This window comes from Sus scrofa, chromosome 6 (genome assembly GCF_000003025.6).
Source record: "Sus scrofa isolate TJ Tabasco breed Duroc chromosome 6, Sscrofa11.1, whole genome shotgun sequence".
Classification (NCBI taxonomy): Eukaryota; Metazoa; Chordata; class Mammalia; order Artiodactyla; family Suidae; genus Sus; species Sus scrofa.
This window is the reverse complement of record NC_010448.4, coordinates 84546886-84573326: the sequence shown is the minus strand read 5'-3', so window position 1 is coordinate 84573326 and position 26441 is coordinate 84546886. Positions and strand designations below refer to the sequence as shown.

The 26441-nt window shown below is 55.8% G+C and overlaps 2 protein-coding genes across 8 annotated transcripts; both read right to left on the bottom strand.

Annotated features, from left to right (window-relative positions):
* Nucleotides 11-12387, bottom strand: SYTL1 (synaptotagmin like 1). Of its 7 annotated transcripts, XR_001303733.2 has the most exons (16): nucleotides 7812-7999; nucleotides 6604-6832; nucleotides 4947-5095; nucleotides 4651-4723; nucleotides 4523-4568; nucleotides 3982-4054; nucleotides 3628-3731; nucleotides 3368-3481; nucleotides 2965-3131; nucleotides 2581-2677; nucleotides 2082-2240; nucleotides 1743-1821; nucleotides 1534-1633; nucleotides 1160-1440; nucleotides 541-746; nucleotides 190-350 (listed from the first exon to the last, which is right to left on the bottom strand). XR_001303733.2 is itself a non-coding variant. In XM_005656078.3 (15 exons), exons 1-15 carry the CDS (start codon nucleotides 7882-7884, stop codon nucleotides 211-213), a joined length of 1809 nt encoding a protein of 602 aa, XP_005656135.1. In that variant the 5' UTR covers nucleotides 7885-7958; the 3' UTR covers nucleotides 115-210. The 7 variants fall into 7 exon arrangements, 6 of the variants coding, with proteins under 6 accessions (XP_020951297.1, XP_020951296.1, XP_020951295.1 ...); XM_005656078.3 differs by lacking the exon at nucleotides 1160-1440 and having other exon boundaries at nucleotides 115-350; nucleotides 7812-7958; XM_003127726.6 differs by lacking the exons at nucleotides 1160-1440; nucleotides 7812-7999 and adding an exon at nucleotides 8961-9080 and having other exon boundaries at nucleotides 119-350.
* Nucleotides 13947-26433, bottom strand: TMEM222 (transmembrane protein 222). Its single transcript, XM_003482003.4, has 6 exons — nucleotides 26185-26433; nucleotides 19275-19359; nucleotides 18006-18037; nucleotides 16185-16281; nucleotides 15967-16097; nucleotides 13947-14953 (listed from the first exon to the last, which is right to left on the bottom strand). Exons 1-6 carry the CDS (start codon nucleotides 26379-26381, stop codon nucleotides 14866-14868), a joined length of 630 nt encoding a protein of 209 aa, XP_003482051.1. The 5' UTR covers nucleotides 26382-26433; the 3' UTR covers nucleotides 13947-14865.

Sequence of the window (26441 nt, the reverse complement as noted above, 5' to 3'; positions counted from 1 at the left end):
CCTTTGGCAATTTTTGAAGTATGGGGAGGGGTTCTGGGATCAAAACACCTTCATCTGGTCCCTTTCACTTTCCTGTCTCCCCCACCCACCCTGCTCCCCGGCAGACATCAGCCCCTTGTTGCCCTCAGAACAGACTTTATTGACTTTAGCCAAGGGCAGGCTCTGAGATGGGGGTCCAGAGAGAGGGGTTTTGTAGGGCTTGTAGGGCAGCTAAGTCCTGGGGGCCAGGTTGGTTCTGAGGGGCAGAAGGCCGTCCACCCACTCGCACGGCCGCTCCAGGAGCGTCTGCCACAGCTGCTTCTCCTCAGGCGTGGAGTCCATCCAGGGCACCTGGAGCCCGTAGCTGCTGCCTAGATGTGGGCGGGCAGGGGTGGAAGGCACGGTCACACTGGCCAGCCCGGGTCTCAAGGAACATCCTCCTGGTCCCAGATAATGCAACATCCCCTCCAGTTCTCAGTGGACACCAGAGCTCAGGAAAGGGCAGAGACGTGCCCAAGGCGACCCTGCCATCGGGTCCCCTCAGGGTTCTGCCCCACTCACCGGTGCCCAGGCTGAGGCGTGTGCCCCCCAGTTGGCGACTGGCCAGGGTCCCATGGTCCCACAGGGAGAGCTCGGCACAGGCCTGGCGCAGGTCAGCAGGCTCGAAGCCATCATAAACCATGGTGTGATTGAACATGGGGTTGAGGCTGCGACGCACCACCCTCGTCCGCTGGCGGCTGGCCCGGCTGTCATCAGGCAGCACAGAGCTGTGGGGGAGGCAGGCTGGCATCAAGTGGCCACTCCCTCACACTCCCTGGAACCAACCAGTGACCAGGTCTTACCCATCCTCCCTCACAATGTCCATGTCCTTTGGCTCCTGCCTGAGGTCTGGGCTAAAACCTTGCTACGCTGGGCCTTTGTACCAGCCTTTTCTCAGATCTCTGGCCTTTGAATGTTACAACTCCCATTCACAGGACCCCAGAGTAATGTCTCTGAAATGCGATGCTGCTACTTCACAGCTCCATAACCTTCGCTGCCCCCCCAGACATAGTTTCCAAACTTTTTAAAGCCTTGGCACTCTTTCCACAAGACAAAGTATTGTTCAGAAGTACAAAACCTAAAAAAAAAACGATGTCCCTGGTTGAATCAGGGCTGCAAACTCAGAACCTCATCCACCTACCTCCATTTCACTCTCTGAGGGGAGGGCAGCACCAGGAGGCATCTCTAGAATTCCTTCCCAGCTTACTTTGAAAACCGCTAAACTGCATGTTCAGGACCAAGCCCCACAGCCTGGCTTTCCAGGTCTTCCATGGACGGGCCCCTGGGATCTCCCAGGTCTCAGCCTCAGCTCTTCAACAAGTCCTATAGATGCCCGTCACTGAAATGCAGCTCCTCAAAGGCGTCCTGAACTCTCCTGACCCCAGACCTTTCTCAAGCAGTCCCCTCCACCTCTGTTCAGTGCTGAGGAACCAAAGGTGGGTGATTAGAAGGCGGGAGCTCCGCTACAGGAGACAGGAAGGGAAAAGGGAGGTCCGATGCCCCTATGCCCCTCACCATTGTATGTAAGTATCCAGAGATCCTGAGCGCAGAGGCACAAGGTCCTGAGCCTCCTTCACCCAGAAGTGCAGCTCCCCGCTCGGAGGCAGTCCTGCACCTGCGAGAAGCTCGGCTCAGGCCCTGCCCCAAGGACAGAGCCCCCCACCCTTGCGGGTTGCCCACCTGTCAAGACCCTCCGATTTGGCCACTCGCGGGCGGTCACTCACCCTCGGAGCCGGCGGGGATGTACTTGAGGGACAGAGAGAGCAGCCCGCGGCTGGGAAGGGCATCGGGAGACGGCGGGACCTGCGAGAGGTGGGGTTGTCAGGGGGTGGGGACAAGGTCCCAGGGAAAGGGACTGTAAAGGGGTGGAGTCTCCAGACACCGATGGGGCGTGCCTATCGGGGCGGGGCCTTTGGGGGCGGAGCCCAAGAGAAGGGCTTGAGGAATCTGGGCTCCCCAACAGAATCGGCCGCCGGGGACCAGATCTTTGCGGTGGGCCGGTGAAGTTTCCGGGCTGAGAGAGATCTGTGCCACGGGTCCCCCCACGCGGGCCAGCTGCTCACCCTGGGCTGCAGGGGGAGCCAGGTGGGCTCGGAGTCCCAGTTCCACGTGTCCAGGGGCACTTCTACTTCGCCCAGAAAGATGTTGCGACCCAGGCTTTCGCGGTGCCACACGGATAGGCTCAACACACGGCCCTGGAGCTCAGCCTGCGGGACAGAGTACTGGGGACAGGACGTGCACTTTAATGGAGCAGCGCCGATGGCCCCCGCCTCAGGGCTGCGACAGTGTTGGTTGGGGCTTATCCTAGCACTTTCCTAACCGGAAGGAATCCTGGGGAGCCCTGGAGAGCATTAGAGGGGTCTGGGCCAGCGCCATGCCCCCCTCTAGACGGACGTGGTGGAGAAGCGCTTGAAAGCGAGGGCCTCCCTGCCCTTCCTCCCGCAGAATGGAGGATTGGAGCGACCGGCAGTAACGATGCCATGGCTGCCCCTGCCACTAGGCCTCAGCAGGAAGGGGCGTCCAGTGCATTAATGCGGGGCCACCACGTAGTCGCAGCCTCACCCGGAGAGTCTCGTTGAAGATCGGGTTCAGATTCCGTTTCTTCACTGTTGTCTTGCGCTTGCTCTGCTTATCCGGGAGGAGGTAGCTTTTGACGTAGCTGGAGCGGGGGAGATGAGGACCGGAGGTAAAGGGGGGCCCCTATACCCTAGCAGCCCCTTCCAGAGCCTACGCCCCAGTTCCGGGGCTTCCCCAGTCACGGCCTGGGCAGCTTCGCGTGCCTGGCCTCGTGCAACGCTTCGCAGCAGTGGTCTCACCCAGCCCCCGCGCCTCCCCAGAACGCCATTCCCATTTTGAAGATGAGGAAACTGAGGCCAAGAAAAGCGGTGGGGTTGGGCAATGAGAGCGGCTCCCTCGCGTCCCGCCTCGTCCAGGTCTGGCACTCACGGGTCTGAGCGGCGGCGGCGGGCGGCGGCCAGGCCCTGGCACTGGATCACGTGCACGCGCAGCTCCGCGGCGCCAGGCTCGTAGTGCAGCGCGAAGTGCACGGAGCCGCGCACCTGCACTGCCGCCGCCTCCGCCTCCCCCGACAGGCTCATCTGGCTGCCGCTCAGCTGCCGGCAGAGGGTGGGGAGGTTAGGGCGGGCTGCGGGGCTCACATCGGGGCTGGGGAAGGGGTAGCGCGGTGGGTTTCAAATGGTCCGGGGGATAAAGTGAAGCAGCTTGCCTGGGGGCTGGAGTGGCAGGTCTGGGGGGTGCGGAGGGGTCACACCGGGGCTACGCGTCCGGGTACGGGGAGGGGAGGACTTCCCCCCCCCCCGACCCCAGGCCTCCTCCCTCACCCCCTCACCGTGGAGGAGTTGAGGCTGGACATGGAGGAGCTGCTGCTGAGCATACGGTCCAGTGAGGGGTCAGGCCCCGGGGCCTCCTCCCCATTCTCCAGGATCTCGGACGCCTCCTGGGTCTGAGGAGGGGGGAAGTGAGGGGGGCCCCCTATCCCCGTCCCCCACTCCGCCCCTCCTGCTACCGCTCGCAGCCTCAGAGCAGCGGCACTCCCCACCCGGAGTCCGCTCCGGGTCTTGAGAGCAGCCATGGGCCGTTCCCGCCTACCTGAGCAGGCCTGGGCTGCGGCTCCTCCTCCGCCCCCGACGGCGGCTTTGGCTCCGGGTCCGCCTCCTCCGCGGCTGGGACCTGAACGTCCGCCGGCCCAGGCGCTGGGAGGGGCACAAACTACTTAACGAGCTCCTCCCCTGTCTGCCCCGCCCCTGAGCAAATTTGGAGGGACCGGTTTCCAACCCTGTTTGGGCCCCAGTGCTGCCCTGGAGTCGCCCGCGGAGACCACACCTACCCGCCCCCCCACCCCATGCGGGAGGAGGGAGGGGAACACAGGTGGTGGGGATCACTTAGAGCCGCCTCTGATCCCCGCCACCTCTCTGCGCTCACAGCACACAGCTTCCCACTCACCTTCCTGGGCCGGGGGCTCCTCTTCATTATCTGATGCCTTAGTGGGGACATATGGTGAGGGGAAATCAGGTCCCTGAAAGAAGCAAGGGGAAAAAGTCACAGTGGGGGCTAATGGGAAAGGGTCAAAGGTTATGTTGGGGTCAGGGGTCAGAGGTCAGAGGCTCCAGTTGGCTACTCCAGCTTCGGCTTTTGCACAGTCCTCAGGTCAGAGCTGGCAGCCAGCTGCAGGAGCGGTCTAGCCTGTATGTCACACTCCTGCACCCTTCAGGGCCTGCCCTGCCTGACTCCCAGGGTCTCATTGGTGGGGGACGATAGCATCTGAGTCGGGCCTCGCCCAGCTCAGTCCCCATGCTACCCCTAATAACCAGATTCAGAATTCCCTTTAAAGCCTGGGCCCACATCCATTTGACAGAGGAGGATGACGGAGGCCCAGACCAGGGCCATCTGATTCTCAGGCTGGGGGCTTTCCGCAACCAGGCCACCTCCACTCCCGGGACGCTGTACCTTCATGCTTTAGCCCATTCAGTTACTCATTACTCACCTCAGCCTCGCTGAGACTCTCTTGGGGGGCCTTGTCTATGGGGAGCCTGAGAGGAGGGAGAGGTGGTTGTCAGGAATGGGACCCAGGTGACTGGCAGGCACCCTCTACTCCCTGCCATGCCTCCTCACCTGGGCTCCAGCGCCTCTTCGGTCTCTTTCCCAGCAGCCTCAGCCTCCCCATTGCTGCCCCGAGCCTGGTCTCCTGTGCCCAAGTGAGAAGTTCCATGAACCCCGGTTCTCAGGAGGTCTGACACTTGGAGATGCCCACCCACCTCCCCGTAGCGCATGGAGGGGTGGTGCCCACCCAAAGTCACACTGTACGAGGGGCAACTGGAACTGAAACAAGGGGCCCTCTTTCCTTGTTCATATACACCCACTGCCCTGAACTCCATGGGACCTGCCCCACTCTGGGGATCTCGTCTCACCCCTGGAGCCCTTCTTTCTGCGGATGGAGGCTCGGACTAGGTCAGAACCCAGGTGGGTGTGGTGGTGCCTCTGGGAGCGTGCTTCCTGGAACCAGTCCCCTGTTAGGATCTTCAGCTGCCCAGGGTCTTCCAGTGATGCCCGGAGCTTTCTGAAGGATGGGGGAGGGCGTGGTTATCACCACTCATGCAATCAACATTCTTGCCACCCACTCTGCCAGGCCCTGTACCTGGGGCCAGGGATACAACAGCAAATCAGACTTGATTCCTGCTTTGGAAGAGCTTAGGTTGGTGAGAAGACTGAGTCAGGAATAGACAAGTGCACTATGGTGAGTATGAGCCATGATGTAAGTGAGAGGGTCAGCTTTGCCTGTAAGAATCCTGGAGGGCTTCCTAGAGGAGGAGACATTTGAATTGCTTCTTCGTCTTTTTCTTTTTTTTTCCCTTGATCTTTTTACAGTCCCATCCACAGCATATGGAAGTTCCCAGGCTAGGGGTCGAATCTCGAATTGGAGCTGTAGCTGCCGGCCTACATGACAACCACAGCAACATGGGACCTGAGCTACCTCTGCAACCTATACCACAGCTCATGGCAATGCCGGATTCGTAAACCCACTGATCAAGGCCAGGGATCAAACCCTCGTCCTCATGGATACTAGTCCGATTTGTTACTGCTGAGCCACTGCTGAGGGTATTAAGGGCAGATCTGAATTGCTTCTTAAAGGACCAATTGGAGTTCTCAGGTAGAGAAAAAGAATAATTATTATTAATTGACTGTGCATAATCTTTCCTAATGTTAAAAGGTAGGGCTCTTTCACCCCATTTTACAGATGAGGAGAATGGTGCTGGGGAGGCCCAAGATTACAAGCTAGGAGGTATCTGTCTGTCCCCAATCACTACTTGTAAGTCCCATGCTTCTCTGCCACTATGCTCTTCCAGGAAGGAGGAACAGTATAGAAGTGGAGAGGGGGAGTTACCATTGTGGCACAGCGGAAATGAATCTGACTAGGAACCACGAGGTTGTAGGTTCGATCCCTGGCCTGGCTCAGTGGGTTAAGGATCCGGCGTTGCCGTGAGCTGTGGTGTAGGCCAGCAGCAACAGCTCCGATTGGACCCTTAGCCTGGGAACCTCCACATGCCATGGGTGTGGCCCTATAAAGACAAAAAAAAAGAGACCCAAAGGAAAAAAAAAGTGAAGAGGGAATTCAGGGACCCGAGTGGCTGAAGTGGACATTTTGCGTATGTGTGTCAGGGGGTGGGGCTCACTAGTGGCAGATGAGATGGAGAGGCTAGCAGGGACCAACCAGGGAGGTTTGTGGGCCGTGTTGAGGAGCTTGCTCTTGACTGGAGATGCTGAGGAACCGTGGGAGGTTTCAGGAGAGGGTATTAAGGGCAGATCTGGAGTGCTCCAGCTGCAGCATGGCAGGTGGACTGGAAAGGGTGAGCCTGGAGCCAGGGAGGCTGGCAAGGGGACTGGTGCAGCCACCTAAGAGAGGTGATGAGCCAAATTGGCCAAGGGCTGAGGGGACCAGGGAGCCAAACCAAGACCTACCCAGATAGAAAGGTTTCAGGCTGCATACTGGTAGGTGGCAGGGTGGAGGCCACCCAAGCCCCCAGTACCTGCGGCCCCTTCCTCCTGAGCTCCCCGGCTCTGCCTTACCTGACCCGTCCCTCCTCCAGCTGCCGTAGGTGGGCATCTCGCTTCAGGACCTCAGCAATGGCTTCCTGTTCCTCCTCCGTCAGGAAGCTGAGGTCCAGTAACCCATCAGCCTCAGGCTCTGGCTCATGTGCCATGAGGAGGCCAGGCAGGACCCGGAGCCCCTCTTGAGATGGGTGGCCCCTCTGGGGCATCAGCTGGGGCGGTGCCCCCGCTGGGCACACGTGGCTCCCTGGGGGCAGACCAAGGGTCAGATCAAGTCCTGCCCATATACAGTGCACATCCTGGAGTGAAATGCCCTTTTCTGCCCAAATAGCCACCCCCCTGGTAGGCAGGGTACAAGCCCAGGAAAGCTGGGATCAAGGTGGCATGAGATGCACTCATGGACATGTGCAAACCGAGGCCCAGGGACATCTTAAGGACACACTCGAAGAAATATACAGAGACATACGGGCACACACATGGATACATGTAGATAACAGTTATCCATGGTGAGCACACCTGGTCACACACACACAAACACACTGACACTTGTACAAGAACAGGCCTACTCACAGCTGGTCCCCCATAAAGGCTCCTACCCATGTGTCCTGACCAAGAGATGCACCTGACACATCTATACACCCACATACAGGCAAGTGCACACAAGGGAGACACAGACCCACAGATGGGTCCACCTGCCCAAGAATAAGCCTAGGGACAAAGACAGGTGTCTACATATATACAAATCACGCAGACTTTTGCACACACATACTGCATCCCCTAAACTGGATCGTGAGCTCCTTGAAGGTAGGAACAGGGCCTCACCCCCAAAGCCAGAGCTTTGCACACAACAGATGGTTGGTAAAAGTTGGACGAGATAAATGCAGAAATACTCGACACATACGCCCACACAGGAAATGCACACACACAAACACACAGCCAGACGCCCCAGGCACACACATAACTGCTCACCCCCAGGCCCCCGGGAATCTCTCAGCCTGAGTCCATTCTCTCTACCCTTCGCCTCCACCCTGCCCTGGCCCACTCGGCCTTCCTGTCTGAGGCAACCTCCTCCCCAGCCCACAGCCCAACTTCCTCCCCCGGAGGTAACCACTGCACCCACTCCCACTGAGGCCCACGCATGCCCCCGCTGCCAGCCCTGCCCCCTGGCCCGGAGCCCCTGGGCCCCTCTGCTCTGGCTACATGTGTTCCCACGACCGGGGACCTGCCTGGGGTCTCAGCAGTGGAGGCCAAGTGCTGCAAAGCAGACCAGGTACCACGGTGATTCCGGAAGGAAAACATTTGCCCAGCCCTGAGGGGCGTGTGGACGTGGCAAGGGGCCCGTGACTGGGCCGTGGGCAGAGCCGTGGCCTGAGCCCACTGGGCGGTCTCTCCTCTCCTCCCGCCCCTCCAGTCCCCTCCCACCCGGGGCAGCGGGCAGGGCTGGGGTGGGAAGAGGACACTCAGCAGGCAGGTCCTGGCCTGTGCCTGCCGCCCGCCGCCCGCCGCCCGCCTGCGCTCTGTGCCCTCCTGACTGAGTCAGCGAACCAGTCCAGTGAGCCCTCGCCCCCGGCCGCCCCACCCTCGCCTGGGGAGGTGGAGGTGTGGGTGTCTCTCGGACGTCGTGGACGACGCTGTGGAAATGCCTGTCAATGGTAACACTATTTCTTGAACATCTCCTGGGTGCAGGTCCTGGGTGTTGCAGATGCACTGTTTGGGGCGCCTTTGTGGCCTGGTGGGGGAGCCTGTGTGGCTGCCCCTGTGTTACCTTGTGACGCTGTGAGTCTCCGTTTGGCGGGCTTGTCTGTGCCCTGCGAGGTCTGTGAGCCTGTATATTTTGTGGGCGTGAATGTAGTGTCACTGCTTATGTGTCTGTGAGTCATGTCACAGTGTGGTGCTGCATGGGTGACTGTCACCTGTATGGCATGTTCAGTGACTTTCTGGGTGGCAGCATTGTGTGGTGTGTGTGTGTGACTGGGCTGTGTGTTGCGATGTGAACTCTGGTGCCAAGGTGGCCACTGGGTGTGTGTGTGTGTGTGTAGAGGCGGAGGGACATTTTGCAGAACTGACCCTGCCCTTGACCTGCAGGTCTCTTCAGGCTGGGCTGTGGGTTTCTGAGCCCAGGAGCCCCAGCAGCACCCCGCTCCCTGCAGTCCCTTCTGGTTCCAGAGGCAGAATCCGGTATCTGGTCCTCTCCACTCTGTTTCAACACTTATCGGACTGACCCGTTGGTCCGTATAAGGGTCTGGCTGGCTGTTCCAGCCCCAGACACACGCCACCTGCCCCATCCCAAGGTCCTGGAGGGTGCTCAGGATTCCAGGTGGCAGTGCCTGCTCCTCAGGACACGGGCCGGGGACTCCCGCCTCGAGGTGTATTACCTGTAGGGGTCCAGTATGGAGGGGACGGCTTCGTAGGGCAGCCCCGGCTCCCCTGGCAGCTGAGTTTCAGGGAGCAGAAGAGCAGTGAGGGACTAAGGCTGACTCAACCAGTGGCCCAGCAGAGCGGCTGCCCCACTGGGGAGGAGGAAACACCTGCTCACAGGGCCTGATGCAAAACCGGGCCTGGATTCCCCGTTTCCCCAGGGGCTTGAGTTTGAGTTTTGCAAACCTAGAGCAGATTTGGTGGGTGGGAGATGCCTGGGGCTTGGCCCTGGCTCCACGGCAGACTTACTCCGTGAATGCTGTAACCAGAGCTGGCCCCAAGCCCTCAGAGCCTTGGCTGCCCCATCTGTAGAATGGGTGACAGCGCCCCCCCTCCCCCCACCACCGCCTGCTAAGGAGTTGATAGGAACTTGCTTTTTGAAAGCAAACTTAGAAACCTTTCTGAGAACCAGCGTAGTGGAAGGATCGCAGACTGCAGTCAGGCAACCCTGAGTAGTCCCTGCTCTGCCACTGTGTGACCTTCAGCAGGTCTCCTAAACATTCTGAGCTGCGATTTCTTCCTATGCAAACTGCGGGCAGCAGAGTGTGAAGACCCTCCAAGGGAAATGAAAGTGCTTGGCACAGCTGGAATGTGGAAGGTACCCGGTGTGCCCTGGCCAGCAGAGTCCCTTCTGATAGCCGCTGCCTCTCCATGTCCACAAATGCCTCCCAGGAAGTGCTGGCCACAGCAGAGCTGCTTTCTGTCACCCCTGCCACCCTGGGCCCCCTCCGTTCGAGGAGGCCTGGACTCTTCCAGGGCCAAAGTGAGGCTCCCATGCCCTCCCTCTGCCTGTGGGGAGCCCCTCTGAGCCTCTCCCATTCTGCTCCCAGGTTCTGCCCCACCCTGAAAATAGGGTGGGCCCCAGACTACACCTGCTTCTGGGACCATGAGTCCAGGCCATACCAAAGCTTCTGGCTCCCCCTGACCAGGTCTACGTTGTTCCACCCTGCCTGTCCTGCCCCATCTCCGCCACGGCTTAAAGATCAGAGGGTACCTCAAAGACCCTCAGGAGAAGAGGTGGTGAGAGGAGTCGATTCTAAATGAAACCCCACTCCTCCTCTGCCGGTTGGAACCAGGACCCAAATGCTACGACCACTCAGAGCACCTGAGGGGCCTCCCCCACCCCCAGCCCAAGGTCCAGCCTTCCTCATTTATCTTTTGCAAGTCAATCTTATTTTCTGAGCCTCTTTCTCCTCATCTATTAAATGGAGGTAATAATCCCTCCTCAGTTTTCACTACAGTTCAGTGAGATCCCTACAGGCCCTTAATAAATACAGATATGCAGGAGTTCCCGTAGTGGGTCAGTGGAAACGAATCTGACTAGGAACCATGAGGTTGCGGGCTCGATCCCTGACCTCGATCAGTGGGTTAAGGATCCAGCGTTGCCATGAACTGTGGTGTAGGTTGCAGATGTGGCTCGGATTCTGTGTGGCTGTGGCTGTGGGGTAGGCTGGCAGCTGCAGCTCTGATTAGACCCCTAGCCTGGGAATGTCCATATGCTGCAGGTGCGGCCCTAAAAAGCAAAAAATATATATATATACATAGATAAGCAATTTTTTTTTTTTTTTTTGGCTGCACCTGAGGCATGCAGAAATTCCTGGGCTAGGGATTGAACCTGCGCCATAGCAGTGACCCAAGCCATAGCAGTGACAGAGACAGAGCTTTAACCTGCTGAGCCACCAGGCAACTGCTATATGTGCATTTGTATATACATATCCATTGAGTGTCCACTGTGGGAGTGGTTACTTGTGACACCTGCCAGCTCTTTTCAAGTCTCCCAGAATGGGAGAGGAGTGGCTAACAGCATTGCCACCCTTCCCATCATTGTCCTGGCTCCTCCCAAGGATGCTTCTTTAACCCCTCCACCTCAGCACCTCAGCTCTTACTTCTGGAAGGCAACAAACCTCACTGTTTTTTCTTTTGGCTTCTTTTTTTTTTTTTTTTTTTTTGTTTTAGTGCAAGGCATATGGAGTTTCCCAGGCTAGGGGTTGAATCAGAGCTACAGCTGCAGGCCTATGTTACAGCCACAGCAACACCAGATCTGAACTTTGTCTGCAACCTACACCACAGCTCACGGCAATGCTGGATCCTTAACCCACTGAGCGAGGCCAGGGATCAAGCCCATGTCCTTAAGGATACTAGTCAGGTTTGTTACCACTGAGCCACAATGGGAGCTCCCTCTTCTGGCTTCTAAACTCTCTTCCTTTTTCTGATCTCCTGTCCTGACACTATGACTTTCCTGGACTCTGATATTTCCACCCACCTCCTGCTGTCTTCCCAGCCCGCACTCTTCTGTATCCTCCTTACCTGCAACCTAGGCCCACATTTCCACTTCCATGAACAGCCCCGGTGTCCTGGCCCCCAGGCCCTCTTATCCTTGCTGCCACTCACCGGACTGCCCCCTCCTCCCTCCAGAGGCTTTCCCATCTCCCCTGCCCTCCCACTGCCCAGGTTTCTGTCCCTGCCCAGCCTCTTCTGGAAGCCTCCTCCTCCCTGTCTTCGGGCCTTCACATCCAGCACTCCTCCAGCCCTTTATTATACAGCCATCAGAGGGCCTACTCAGCACCCAATTTTATCCAGCATTCCTCAGCCTCGAAAGGTGCCAGCAGACAACCAGACGCACCTCTGACCAGATTTATTAATCTGTTTGCAACCAGCCCAGCCTCCCTTATGCTCTCACTGACGGGAGTCTCATCACCTCCCAAGACAGTCCATCCTTCTTTGGGCTGCCTAGCCCTCAGCCCAGACCTCAGGACTGTCTCTGACTAGTCCTCTAGTCCCGTCTCCCACTTCCTTAGAGCCCTACCTGCAGGCTCTGCTTCCAGTCCCTTTATCACCTGGGGCCATTCCCGCTCCCGGCTCCTCAGCTGCAGAATGCCTTCCCCACCAGCAGCCACCGCTCCAGGGGGCTCCACCCTGCTGCACTGCGGCTGGTCTCCAGGCAACTCCGCAGTGAAGAGGCCCCAGATCTGGGTTAAAATTCTGGCTCTGCCACAGTCCCCCGTGGCCTTGGATCAATGACAATTTCTGTAAGCCTCACTCACTCTCTCCTCCTTTACAACACAGGGAAAACGGCAGCCATCTCAAAGAACTGTTTTAAGGAGAGTTTCCTTTTTCTTGACTCCAGTGTCCATTCTCCCTTCTTGGCCGTCACAGACCTTCCCTACGTGCCTTGTGTGCTCCAGCCAGGCCAGCTCATGGGGTGGTTCTGAGGGGAGCCTCCAGACCCTGGCTGCTGGGACTGAACAGCGTTCTGCTCTTTCGACCTCTGTGACCTTGAGCAGACCACGGCACCTCCCTGTGCTACTTTTCTTTTGCATCTCTCTTTTTTTTTGGCTGTACCCATGGCATATGGAAGTTCCTGGGCCAGGGTTTTTTTTTGTTGTTTTTTTTTTGTTTTGTTTTTTGGAAGTTCCCAGGCCAGGGGTCAAATTGGAGCTACAGCTACCAGTCTATGCCACAGCCACAGCAACGCCAGATCCAAGCAGAGTCTGCATCCTACACAAGAGCTCACGGGAATGCTGGATCCTCAATGCACTGAGCGAGACGAGGGTTTGAACCCATGTCCTCATGGATACTAGTTGGGCTCGTTACCACTGAGCTTGTGAGGGGAACTCCTGGACACTATTTTGTTTGCTTCTTACAGCCACTCAGTGAGGATGGATTTTTTTTTTTTTTTTTTTTTTTTTTTTTTTTTTTGGTCTTTTTAGGGCTGCACCTGAGGCATATGGAAGTTCCCAGCCTGGGGGTCAAATTGGAGTTGCAGCTGCAGGCCTACACCACAGCCACAACAATCTGAGCTGCGTCTGTGACGTACACCACAGCTCATGGCAACGCCAGACCCTTAATCCACTGAGTGGGGCCAGGTATCGAACCCAAGTCCTCGTGGATACCAGTCAGGCTCGTTACCACTAAGCTACCACAGGAACTCCAAAAAAAAGAAAGAAAAGAAGAAAGAAAGGAAGAAAGGAAGGAAGAAAGAAAATTTAAAAATTTAAAAAAAGAAGAGTTCTGCTGGATGAAAGCAGGCCTTAAAACTTTTCTAGCCTTTTTGCCATGGTTGTCCTCTGTACTGGAACTTATCCCCCTCCTCTAACCAACACTCAGGTGGATCCCAACATGCAAAACAGACCTGAAATTGGAATTGCTCTGAAGAGGGGAAGGGGCACCTCTGCCTGGCCCTGGAGAAGCCCCAGGCTTGGAAATCAGAGCACTGCAGGGTCTGGGATGAGCTGACATCTGAAGCAGGGCCCTGAGGGCCACAGCTAGAGCTGTCCTCAAGGCCACCCTCAGGGTGAACGGAAAGGGCTCAGGATTCAGAGATCAAATCCTTTGCTAGCTCAGCTAAAGTGATACCTTGCACAGGGCAACATTAGGAAAGACTTCACCTAGGAAGCGGCGTTTAAGCAGGACCTTGAGGAGGACGGGCACAACCTCAGCAGGTGGAAAGCCAAGGACGACGAGTGGGCGTGGGCGGGATAGCGGGTGCTGCCCTGTCCTGGTGGAGAGCAGGATCCCGGAGGCTGCGGAGAAGCAGAGGCACCACGGAGCAGGGCAGGGACCCGGCCACTGCAGTCAGCATGGGGAACTGGGCAACACGGTGAATGGATACAGTGGCGGGGGGCCAGGGCCCTGGTCTGTCCAGCCCTAACTCCCAGTTTTACCACCAAGTTCTTCCCAATACTCACTTGGTTCAGGGAGAAAGCTTTGGGACGGGGATGAGACGTGGTGAGGACGCCCGGAGCCCAAGCTCAGAGCAGGACACATGAGGGGTGCTGACTCCGTTAGCTCTAGGCACTGGACAAGGGCTCGACCGTGTCCCTGGCAACCAGGCCCCTCGCTGGGGAAAGAGGACCCCAAGTTGACCAAGAAGATAAGAGTTAAAGGGAGCTCATGTCTTCAGTGGAACCGGACCACTGGAGGGAGGGAATAAGGACAAGGGGTCCGGAATTAAAACTCTTTATTGTCCTGCTCAGGGGGCCCCACACAAAGGAATTCATGGAGCTGGGGTGAGGGGGCAGCACGGGCCCCATCTCACAACTTGAAGAGAAGGGGGAGCCGTGGTAGGCGGGAACCAACAGCTCCCTGGTGGCACTGGCTGCTCTGAGGGCCTCCTGACATCGCTGACCCAAGCGGTCCCATCACCAGTGCCAGGCCCACACCTGGGGCCAAGGTCAAGCCTCATTTGTATGGCTCTAATCTGCAGGGTCACTCTGGATATGACAGTGTCACTCATCTCCCCAGCCTGGATGGGGCAGCCCCGCCCAAACTGCAGCGGGGGGCGGGCCCAAGTGCATGGAGGCCACAGGGGAGTGGGAGGAGGGGGCTGCAGGGCTGGAGGATGCTAGGAGTGGGGCGCCAACCACCCCTGGTGCAGCCTTGGCCAAACATCCCAAGGGGGGCCCATCAACCCCGGGCAGCTGAGAGCCCTGGCAGGAGGATGGACTTCGAATCCAGCTCTGGCCCCATGCCGCCTGTCCGCTGGGTTCAAGTATCCTCCCCTCCCCAACCAGGTTCTGGGCTGAGGCAGAGGGAGCCCAGTGGGCAGTGGCAGACGCAGCTCTACAGAGGGAAGCTAAGGCTCTTCCAACAAAGGGTGTCTGGGCCGGGGTGTGTGTGTGTGTCACAAGCCTGGGAAGGGGGCACAGGGAGCTGCGGAGTGACCAGTGAGACACGAAATGCAAACCCCTCCGCCCCAGGCCCATCCTCAGCCCTTATTCCATCCCCTGTAGCCCAGACCCCTGCGGTCAAGACCAGCAGGCCCATCCCTGCCTGTCGGGGTGAGAAGAAAGAATCGGAAATGAAAAGGGATGGCGGCTGCCTCTTCAGGAGCCTGGCGGGTCCAGGGCGGCGGGGCGGCTGTCACCGCAGGTTGAAGACCAGGCTGACGGTTAGGATGATGCCCAGGAGGAGGACAAAGGGCAGCCAGGTCTTCACGAAGGCGCCAATGCTGAGGACGAGAGAGAAGAAGGGGAGGGCGCGGTGAGTGAGCTTGGTCAGCTAAGGGCGACGGCCAGGCCTGGCGCCCACTCTGAAGGACCACCAGCTCCCGTCCCAGGCAGCCTGTTGGGGATGCAACACCCTCTGGGCCTGGATTCCACCCACCATCGCCCCTGTGTCTGGGGAGAGGTCTCTCAGGAGAGGACCAGGGAGTCTTCAATCTGGGTGGGGCGGCCAGGTGCCCTCTGCTCACAGCCCACGGGGCGGGGAGGGGTTGGCACGAGCTGGCACAGTGCTGTGGCTGGAGCCAAGGCGTGGGCGTCAGGGCCCTGGCTTCAACCCCAGCTCTGCCTCGGTCTCCACGCCCCCACAGTTCAGGTCTTCTCAGGGGACCTCCAAAAGCCTTTAGACCAAAAACGACCCCGAGAGTCTCCTTTTCAGAAGTTCTCAAGGATGAAGGCGGCTGGGGGAAAGCCTGGGGAGGCGGCTGTGTGAGACTGGCGGGGGCGGGGCGCGTGGTCGGGAGCGGGGGGGGGGGGGGGGGGGCTGGTGGGCAGGTCGCTCCACCTCTCTGAGCTCCCTTTTCCTGTGAATTGGGACTAAACTCTTAGACCTCACAGAGGTGAGCCAGCGGCCTCAAAGGTCCTCGCAGGCCACCACTGGGGCCCACCTGCCCAGAACCTTGCCCCTGAGGAGGGATGCTGGGACCTGTGAGGTCACCCCCCCTCTTCTGAGGGTCTACCTGTTCACGTGACTTGAGCACAGGGCTCTGTATAGGCACAGCCACTCCAGGAGCCAGGACCATTTTCTCCCCGGCCTCTCTGAGCTGCAGCTGTCCCTGGCAAATGGAAATATTGAGCTCCTCTCCCCCAGGACCTCAGCTAGTTGTTTTAGAAACTTTGTGGCTCCCACCAGCACCTGCTTTGTCCCTGCTGGCTGAAGGACTCCAGAAGTGGCCCTGCTGGGATCCACGGGGAACAGCCCTGGGGAGGGCGGTGGCCGGCACGGGGGTGGGTGGCTCACCTGACGTACTTCCCGTAGAGCAGGCAGAAGAAGCAGAGCGTCACCATGTTCCAGTTGGTGCTGTTGTTGTAGCGCATCAGGTTCAGGGCCAAGGCCACGTGTGAGTGGCAGTTGTCACAGCAGAGACTGTGCTGGAGATGCAAGAGGGTCTGGGTCGGGCGGGCTTGTCAGGGGGAGCCTCCCACCCTGGTTCCCGGCCTCGGGAGCAGCCCACCTACCATGCGGTGCTTGTACTCCTCAGAGGCGTCGTGCACAGCGGTGTCCCAGGCATTGGGCCCGCTGGCGTAAACCTGAGCAGGGTCCAGCTTCCAGTACCTGACGGGGGAGAGGGGATTCTGGGTACTGGCTCAGCTCCACGAATGTCCCCTGACGCCTGCTCTGTGCCAGGCCCTGAGCTGGGTGCTGAGGCTGCAGGGATGAGCCAGGTCTCGGGAAACAGCCATGCAGCAGACAACTGTGTCATAGTGTGACATGCCCACTGCCATGTGGATCCTGGGGAGGATTCGGACTCACTCAGTGGGGGTGACACCTGAGTCTAGTCCGCAGGATGTGCCAGGCAGAGAAGGGGAACTGAACATTCTAGGCAGAGGAAACAGTGTGAACAGAGGGAGAAGCACAAAACTCTGCAGTGTGTACCAGAAATGAGCTGGAGGATTCAGAGGAACAGGGCAAGGGATGTTGGAAGTGAGGCCACACTGGGGGACTTGAATATCGTCCAGGGGTGTTTATCCTCAGGAAGCACCTTCCCCACCCCCACACCCGAGAGGAGGGTGAGAACAGCCTGTGGAGCTAAAGCTCAAGAACCTTGAGCTGGGTGACACCCCTCAGGGTCCCTGGTCGGGGGGCGGGGGGGCGCACTGGGAGGTCAGAGCGCCCTCTGGCTGCTATGTGGGGAATGGCTTGATGGAGGAGCCAACAGACTTCAGACTAGACCAGCAAGAAACCTCTGAGGCTGGGACTGGGGCTGCTCAGGGGTTCCTGCCTGAAAGGGGTGCCCTTGCAACTCCCACTGAAGAGCAGTCTGAGCAGACAGCCAGCCCATAGGCCCTTGGCTCACACCTCCATCTGCCTGAGGAAGCCAGCAGGGGTCAGGGAGCCCTGCTCCAGGCCGCCTCTGCTATGTGGGCCACCAACTCCTCCTTGGGCCCCACCCTCCTGAATGCTGCCTTGGGCACCAGAGCACCTTATGCTCTTCTGAGACACTGTCCAGACCCACAGCTGAAGTGGGTCCCCAAAACAGAAAAAAAATGAAGTCCCCAAATCTCACACAGACCAGCAATGGCACCCAGAGGGCCTTCACTGCCTCTATTCTTTCCAACCAGAACATTCCAGCAGAAGAGTGCCTGCTGTGTGGCGCGGCAGAAACGAATCTGACTAGCATCCATGAGGATGCAGGTTTGATGGTCCTGCTCAGTGGGTTAAGGATCCGATGCTGCCGTGAACTGTGCTGTAGGTCGCAGACTCAGCTCAGATCTGGTGTGGCTGTGGCATAGACTGGCAGCTGTAGCTCCTATTTAACCCCCAGCCTGGGAACTTCCATATGTTGCGAGGGCAGCCCTAAAAAGACACACACACACACGCACACACACACGCACACACACACTCACACACACACAAAACCTTTCCAGGATAGTTCCAAACGGTGTCTCTGTTACACCTTAACTGGCGTGTTTGTTCCTGGAGGGGCAGGAAAGTCTTGGTTTGGGAGCGAGACAGACCTGCAAGCGAGTCCCAGCTCTGCCACTTCCTGTGTGATCCTGACCATGGCCCTTCCTTTTCCTCACCTTTCCGATGGAGCTGACAACACGACCTTGCAGAGCTGAGGCAAGGCCCAGAAGGCCTGTGGGTAAAGGACCCAGCAAAGGCCTGGAGCCGGAGATGTGAGGTACAAGGCCAGGCACTCTGGTGGACCCTGGCTGTCCCCCCTTCACCCCGTCCTCAGGCTGCTGGCTCCTGCTGTGCCCCAGAAGGCCTGGCCTGCTGCTCCAGGCAGGAGGAACCTGGCTCTAGGGCCAGTCACACGGATGTTCGTCACTTACTTGGCGGGCTTCCCAAAGGCCATGTTGTCTTCCTGTTGAGGGACAAGAGCAGAGGTCAGTGGGGTGGCGGTGGAAGTGTAGTGACGAGGAGGTCTGGGTACCAGTGGGCCAGGCCCTGCTCTGGTATCTGAGGTGCCAGCAGCAACAGCAGCAGAAGCAGTTCTTCTGTGTGACAGAGGCAGTGCAGCCGGAGTGCACTAAGCTCTGCACCCGGAGACCCAAGCCTCGGGGGACAGCCACGAGCGCCCCTTTGTGTGGCTCTCAGGTCATTCTCTCACCCTCTCTGGGCCATATGTTCTCCAGGTTCTCTGGTCAGTCTTTGATCTTTGCCCACAGGGAGGTGGTTTCCTTGGTGGTGTGAATGAGGACACCCCCTGACCCCCGACCCGACAGTGATGGCCCACACGGAGGCTGGCAGTGTGACTGCAGATAGAGCAGGACGCGGAGTGGGGTGGACACAGCGGTTGGGCCTCGAAAGGCCCCCTGTGAGGGAGATGTGTTAGCTGAGTCCTGGACCTGCCACACAAGACAAGACGTGGGGCACAGGGGTTTTGCAGGCACAGATTCTGGGTTCAGAATCTGCCGACAGAGCTGGTGGAAGATGAATCATCGCAGAAGTGCACGACAGTGAAAGTAACGGGTATGAAGGACCTTTGTGGTGATAAGATGATGGTGACAACTACGAATAGACACAGGTTGGTGCCGCCACACCCGTCAACCCAGCCTTTGGTGAAGAGGAAGCCACAATCTTAAAACTGGCAGGATGCCGCCTGCTCAGCTGGAGCAAGCCTACCGCCCTATGCCAGGCATATCCCCAGGGAACAGACCTGAGAACACAGCTGGTTCATTCTAGGAGGCCCACCCCCTCTTCTCCATGGTCATACCCAGGGAACATGTCGGCTCCCCCTGAGCCCCAAGCTTGTGACTCCCACCTCCTGAAGGTCCAGAGATGTGGTTCCTAGATGGGCTGACTCTCCACTCTCGCCTCTAACCCCTACCCATGTCTTGGTACCCCCGGGGTGGGCAAAGGGCTGGGTCAGTTACTTAAGAATTCTTCTGGCCACACTGCCCTCCCGGCCTGTCCTGGAGGCGAGAGAAGGGGGAAAGCGGCCAAATGCTGGTGAGGCGCAGGGGGCCAGGGCCAAGACTGCATAGCACCTGCATTCTCCTGGGTATTGGGGAGACAGGAAGGCGGCCTGCAGGTTAGGCCAGGCCAGCCTTCTATGTGAGCCTTGGAACCCTCCAGAGGAGGCCGGAATGGGGACTCACCGACACAAAGTAGGGGCCTGCAAAGTCCCGAATGACTCCTGTGGATGTGCAGATGCCCATGTGGCCGATGATGGGGAAAAACCACCTGGGAGAAAAAAGGACAGGGAAGGGGCAGAGCTTAGGGAGGGGTCTTTCGGCTGGTCACTCTCCACCCAGAGGGAGAGCCCACGAATGAATACAGTGTGTGACGGTGGCCATCAGGGTAGCTGGGGTTGGGGGGGAGAGTACACAAGAGGGGCAGGTGCAGATGAAAGCAGCGTGGGGAACCAGTGCACCCCCCGCCCCGGACTGCTAAACTCCAAGGAAGGTGACACCGAGAGTGGTGAGGATGGGGAGCCACTGGAACTCCCCATCACTGCTGGTGGGAGTGTGCTGGCACCGTGCCCTGTACCTCAGCTGTTCCACTTCAGGGTACACACCCAACAGAACAAACGCTGCTGTCCACCAAAGCTGCAGACAAGAATGCTAACAGCACCTTCATTGAAAAATAGCTGGAGGAGTTCCTGCTGTGGTGCAGGCGGTTGAGGATCTGGCATAGTCTCTGTGGTGGTGAGGGTTTGCTCTCCAGCCCAGCGCAGCGGGTTGAGGATCCAGTGTTGCCACAGCTGTGGCATGGATTGCAGCTGCAGTTCAGATTCAAACCTGGCTAGGGAACTTCCATATGCCATGGGTGCAGGAAAAAAAAAAAAAAAAAAAAAAAAAAAAAAAAAAAAAAAGCTGGAAACATCTATCAAAACTCACTGCACTGAACTGCACACTTAAAATGCATGTACTTTAGGAGTTCCTGTCGTGGCTCAGTGGTTAATGAATCTGACTAGGAACCATGAGGTTGTGGGTTCAATCCCTGGCCTTGTTCAGTGGGTTAAGGATCCAGCATTGCTGTGAGCTGTGGTGTAGGCTGGTGGCTACAGCTCCGATTAGACCCCTAGCCTGGGAACCTCCATATGCTGTGGGAGCAGCTCTAGAAAAAGGCAAAAAAGACCAAAAAAAAAAAGTATGTATTTTATTGTACATGAATTATATCCCAGTAAGTTGATTAAAAAATAACCGGAAATGATCCAAATATCCAATAACAGTAAAATCAGTAAGCAAACTGGGGTATAGTATAGTCATGCCATGAAATTGTAGGTAACAATGAAAAAGAATAAACTTTTGCTACACACAACACAGATTCTCATAGATATAAGGCAGAGTAAAGCTTACACAAAAGGGCACACGTTATCCTGTCTATATAAAGGTCAAGTGAGAAGCTCCTATTGTGGGGCAACGGGATCAGTGGCATCTCTGGAGCCCTGGGACACAGGCTCAATCCCTGGCCTGGCACAGTGGGTTAAAGGAACCAGTGTTGCCACATCTGTGGTATAGGTCACCATTGCAGCTCAGATCTGACCCCTGGTCTGGGAACTCCATGCAGGGCAGCCAAAAAAGAAAAAACAAAAGAAAGCAACAACAAAAAAACAAGTTTCAAGGAAGTTCCCATTGTGGCTCAGTGGGTTACAAACCTGACTAGTATCCATGAGGATTTGAGTTCGATCCCTGGCCTTGCTCAGTGGGTTAAGGATCCAGCATAGGTGGCAGATGTGGCTCAGATCTGGCATTACTGTGTCGTAATGCCAGTGGTTGCAGCTCCGATTCGACCCCTAGCCTGGGAATTTCTGTATGTTGCATGTGTAGCCCTAAAAAGACCAAAAAAAAAAAAAAGAAAGAAAAAGGGAGGGGGCCATATAAACCAGTGTGTGTGTGTTGCGGCGGGGGGGGGGGGGGGGGTGCGTGAGTTCAGAAGCCTCCCCTGAGGAAATGAGGAAGAAACAATATGTGCAAGGGTAGAGAGCAGGACAAAAGCATGGCGTATTTCAGGAACTGAAAATTTAAAAATCTGGAGTTCCCATCGTGGCTCAGTGGTTAATGAATTCGACAAGGAACCATGAGGTTGTGGGTTCGATCCCTGGCCTTGCTCAGTGGGTTAAGGATCTGGTGTTGTCTTGAGCTGTGGTGTAGGTCGCAGACACGGCTCGGATCTGGCATTGCTATGGCTGTGGCATAGGCTGGCAGCTACAGCTCCAATTAGACCCCTAGCCTGGGAATCTCCATATGCCCTAGAAAAGGCAAAAAGACCAAAAAATAAATAAATAAACAAACAAATAAGTAAATAAAAAATTTAAAAGCCATGGGCATTTTTAAAAAACCAAATCTCAGTTGGACCCTAATATGCAAAGCACAGAGGGACAGACTCCAGATCTGCTTATAGCCTGAGAACCACAGCTCTACAGGGCCTAGGTGCTGGAGAGACTGACCCAGTTTAAGAAGGACTCGCAGAAAAAACAAAACAAACAAACGAAAAAACCACTCCCAGGACCAGTGGCCAACTGCTGATCTTCAGGATGCCTGCTAGGGAGGCAGATGCAAAATCTGCAGAGATGTAGCTCAAGGAAAACAATTATGTGGGGCTGGGTCAGAGTCAGCAAAGACTCCACAGAGGTATGGAGCTCCCGTCATGGCTAGGTGGTTAATGAATCTGACCAGGAACCCTGAGGTTGCAGGTTCGATCCCTGGCCTCGCTCAGTGGGTTAAGGATCCAGCATTGCCGTGAGCTGTGGTGTAGGTTGCAAACGAGGCTCGGATCCTGCGTTGCTGTGGCTGTGGTGTAGGCCGGTGGCTACAGCTCTGATTTGACCACTAGCCTGGGAACCTCCATATGCCACGGGTGCAGCCCTAGAAAAGACAAAAAGACAAAAACAAAACAAAACAAACAACCCTTGACCTATGAAAGGACAGGATGTCAACAGACAGAAAGAAAAACTCCAAGGCAGCAGAGTGCTGCATGTGCTTGGAGAATGGGAGGGGGACAGGAGTCCAGAGGCTATTCTGGAATACTGACAAGAGATGATGGTAATCCTGCCCAGAGTTCTGGTGGCAGGGCGGTGAAAAGGAGATGGCTTCAGAAGATCTTCAAAAGGAAGACTGGGCAGTTTTATGACAGATAGGATAGGGCTCTTCCTGGTCTGCAGCTTGAGCCCTTGATAGGGTGGTGGGGCCAGAGCGGCTGTTTTGTATTTTGGGGTTTTTCTTGTCTTTTTAGGGCCACACCTGCAGCATAACGAAGTTCCCAGGCTAGGGGTAGAATTGGAGCTGTAGCTGCTGGCCTGTGCCACAGCCACAGGAACCCTACATCTGAGCCATATTTGCAACTACATGACAGCTCACAGCAACGCGGGATCCTTAACCCACTGAGTGAGGCCAAAGATTGAATTTGAATCCTCATGGATAGTAATCCGGTTTGTTATCGGGAAACTCGTCTGGGCCAGGGATCGAATTTGAGCTGCAAATGCAACCTATACTGGATGTTCTAGCTGTGGCAATGTCGGATCCTTTAACTCACTGCGCCAGGGGTGGAACCCGTGCCTCTGCAGTGACCTAAGCCGCTGCAGTCAAGATTCTTGACCCACCGCACCAGTGGGAACTCCCAGAGTGGTTTTTTAGGAACATGATTCAGATGCCATCATTTCCTGCTTTAACCTCCATTAAGGGCTTCCTAATACACGTATTCTTCAAACTTCTAACAGTCTGGCCCTGCTTATCCCTTGAAGTCACCTCACTCCTCTCTCAGGCTACAGTGCCCACCTCTGGTTAGTCAAACATAGCAAATCCTCTCACCTCAATGCTTTTGTATGCATTTGGCTCTGTCCTGAACTCTCTTTGCCTAGAACTTGGCACAGCTGGCTGCTTCTTCTCATTTAGGCCTCAGCGCAAAGGTCAACTTTGGAGGTCTTCCTTGACAATGCCTTCTAGAGTAGACACACACAACCCCAGGCAGCCCAGATCTCACTATTCTGCTTTAATTTCTTCACAGTATCTACTACCTGAAATTTACCTTGTTTACTTACATGGTCACTGTTTCTCCCCACTAGTGGGTAAGCTCCAAGAGGGCAGGGATTTCCTCTCATCTATTATGGCAGCCCCCAGGGCAGTGCCTGGCAAGCTGGAGCCAAGTACTCATTGACTAAATGATGAATGAACGTCCTGCATTTAAGAGTGGAGTCAGGCTCTGAAGTCAGATCTGGGTTGAGTCTTGACTGGTTTTGGGCACGTACTCATTCCCATCTTTGTCAGTGAGAGGTGAACAGTAATGATAATGACCTATTGTGAGGATCAAATAGGAAATGTTTGCAAAATACTTAGCACCCTTTCTTGCACTTGGTAGTTGCTTGATGTTGTTATCAAGAAGTTTTCATTAAGTACTTGCTATTTGATTGGCTGGACTGGAGTACAATAAGTGGCTCAAGACTCGCAGTGGACCGAATGGACACTCAGAATCATGGGAAAGTAGCTTCTCAGACCCTAACCTCAAGACCCTCCCACCCCTAATTCCTTTGGGAATTCTCCTTGGGGAGAAGGCCTGGGTTTGTTTTGACCAGTACTCCACATATAACAGTTGCACTGGAAATTAAAGGCTGGAGATAGGCAGCGCAGCCTGCACCCAGGGAAGCCCCAGAGACGAAACTCTCAGAGTATCTGTTGGTCTGGAAGCTCCAAGAAGGCAAGCTCCAAAGCTGCTTTGTGGGCTACTGTCTACTCAGACCTAGTACGTGATAAGTCCTCAGTAGCTAATGAATGAATGAGCTACTGACCCTGGAGTTCTAGCTGGTAAGGTAGAATATCTCAGTGGAAAAAGCCCTATACTGGCTTCTAAGCCTTTATTTCCTCATCTATAAAATGAGGATGACAGTATCTATTTTCATTAGGTTGATATAAGAACTGAGTGAGATAATGAATATAAAGTGTTTAGAACAGAACCCAGAACAGAGTAGGTATCCAATTAGTAGCAGTAGCTGCTATCTGGCTCTTCACACAGAATCATCAACATCTCTGAGGGCCCAGATAGGATCTGGATTCAGCTGCCTCTTCTCTGATTCCCCCCTCCAAAGTCAGAGGACAGTTCCTTGTGCCACATCTAGGTCAGCAGTCATCATAATGCACTACAATGGCTGGTTCACCCGTCTCTCTCCCTCTCTTACTCCTGCTGGAAGGCAAGTCCTTTGATGGGAACATGAACTTCTGACAGAGATATTATGCCTTATTCCTCTTATGAACCCTTGTACATAGATCTGAATAGAAATGGGGTGTGTGCTTCCTCTGGTCCAGATGACTAAGGATCACCGTGCCTCCACTCACTGCTGCCACCAGCTCTCTGAAGAGCGAATGACTCCACAAACATGTTTTTAGGAACAGGGAAAAACCAGAGATCTTGGGATAAAAAGACAGGTCTTAGCAAAACTAATACATTCCCTCTCAGTTATTCTCACATTAATATTTTACTTTCTTCATAGCACTAATCACTATCTGTTCTTTTATTAGTTTACTTGTTTACTATCTATCTCCTTCCACCATGATTTAAACTTTGTGAGAACAAGGATCATAGCTGCTTTATTCACCACTGTAAATTCTTATCACCTAGAATTACTTTAAGTACACAGGAGTCACCTAGCAGGTGTGTTAAAAAGAAGACTGAATGAATCAATGAAAGCACTTTCTTAACATTTTTATTTTTAAAGGACTCAGACTTGGATGTTTTTAAACAAATGCATAAGCATTTGAAGAAAGAACAACTGAAGTATTTTAACATAATACAAGAATTAAGGTCATTTTAGGCTCAGCAACATAAAAGGCCAAACATGATTTCTTCTCCACACAAGTTGGCTGGTTTTTTTTGTTTTTTGTTTTTTTGTTTGTTTGTTTGTTTGCTATCCCTTGGGCCGCTCCTGCGGCATATGGAGCTTCCCAGGCTAGGGGTTGAATCGGAGCTGTAGCCACTGGCCTACACCAGAGCCACAGCAACTCGGGATCCGAGCCGCGTCCGCAACCTACACCACAGCTCACGGCAACGCCGGATCGTCAACCCACCGAGCAAGGGCAGGGACCGAACCCGCAACCTCATGGTTCCCAGTCGGATTCGTCAACCACTGCGCCACGACGGGAACTCCGAGAAGTTGGCTGTTTTGGATAGAAGGGACAAATCTATCCCATCAGGTGAGAGGGGATAGGATGGAGTCAAAGAAGAGCAACTTATGGAGTCAGAAAACTGAGTTTGGGATGCCTTTGTTTACTGTCATGTGAACCTGATCAGGGTATTTAATGGTACAGCTTCATCATCTGAGAATGTAATTCCTACTTTAGAAAGTGGCTGTGAAACTCACACACAAGAAAAATGGGCATGAAAGAGCTTGGCCAACTGTCCAGCACTGTGAAGAGTGGTTATTACCAGCTGTCAAGGCTGAAGCACAAGGGCAAACCAGCTCCCCCTCTACTCCCACCAGGAGTTCTTGCTAAAAGGCGCCAGCAGTACCAGAGCATCTGCCTTCTCTTCTGACAAAGACACCCTGCAACTTAAACCCACTTTGCAACTGAGATGGTGTGTGATCTCCAGCCTCATTTGTGAGACAAAGGGTTGGACTCCCAGATCTCTGGGAACCTTTCCAGTGACAGCATCTCAGAAGTCGGTGTGGTCCCAACCAAACTCCCACTCTTGCCTCCAGACCTAGCAGTTGTCTTGCGTATAGGAAGTGATCAGCAATCATTTGTTTAATGAATGAATAAGCCAGTGAGTTGAATGAAGATGTCTCTCTCAGACCCGGTTAGGGGCCGGATCAGTACGCCCACAGGTCCTGAGCTTCCCAGCCACAGAACCTTTTCCGCGGTCAACAACTGTCTTTCTCCCGGATTAGACCGGGTGTAATGAGGGAGGGGAGCTGGTTGTGACCGTCAGCAAAACTGGCGCTGCGCGGGTGGCAGGGTTCTGGCGAACCCCGGACCCTAAGGAAGGGTTTATTGTGCGTTGGGGCCGGGGCAGCGGGAGGACGTCGCGCGGGCTCCGGTTCTCCCGGTCCCAGGGCGGACGCGGGAGGAAACTCACGTGAGCACCGGGATGGGCGTCCACACCACACAGTAGGGGAAGCGGCTCCGCTCAACGTCCATGGCGCCGCCGCTCGCGCAGCTAAATTGCTTCTTGTCCGTGTCGGCCGCCGTCGGCGCCTCCACTTCCGCCATCCCGGGCGGGGGCGGCGGTGGCGGCGGCAACAGGAGCGGCGAACTCCCTTCCGCTTCCGCCATGCTGCGCGCCCGTTCCGGTCGGCCCCCGTCCGGGAGCAGCTCGCTCGGTGGCGTCACTTC

Excerpts from the sequence above, each read along its gene's own strand:
- TMEM222 (XM_003482003.4), bottom strand. The coding sequence starts at position 26,381 with ATGGCGGAAGCGGAAGGGAGTTCGCCGCTCCTGTTGCCGCCGCCACCG. Across the intron at positions 18,038-19,274 it reads CAGGCCCCTACTTTGTGTCG|GAAGACAACATGGCCTTTGG; the intron begins GTGAGTCCCCAT and ends GTCCCTCAACAG. Across the intron at positions 14,954-15,966 it reads CTCTACGGGAAGTACGTCAG|CATTGGCGCCTTCGTGAAGA; the intron begins GTGAGCCACCCA and ends TCTCGTCCTCAG.
- SYTL1 (XM_021095636.1), bottom strand. The coding sequence starts at position 7,884 with ATGTTTTCCTTCCGGAATCACCGTGGTACCTGGTCTGCTTTGCAGCAC. Across the intron at positions 6,833-7,811 it reads CTCCACTGCTGAGACCCCAG|GGAGCCACGTGTGCCCAGCG; the intron begins GCAGGTCCCCGG and ends GTCTGCCCCCAG. Across the intron at positions 2,241-2,580 it reads TCTTCAACGAGACTCTCCGG|TACTCTGTCCCGCAGGCTGA; the intron begins GTGAGGCTGCGA and ends TCCTGTCCCCAG.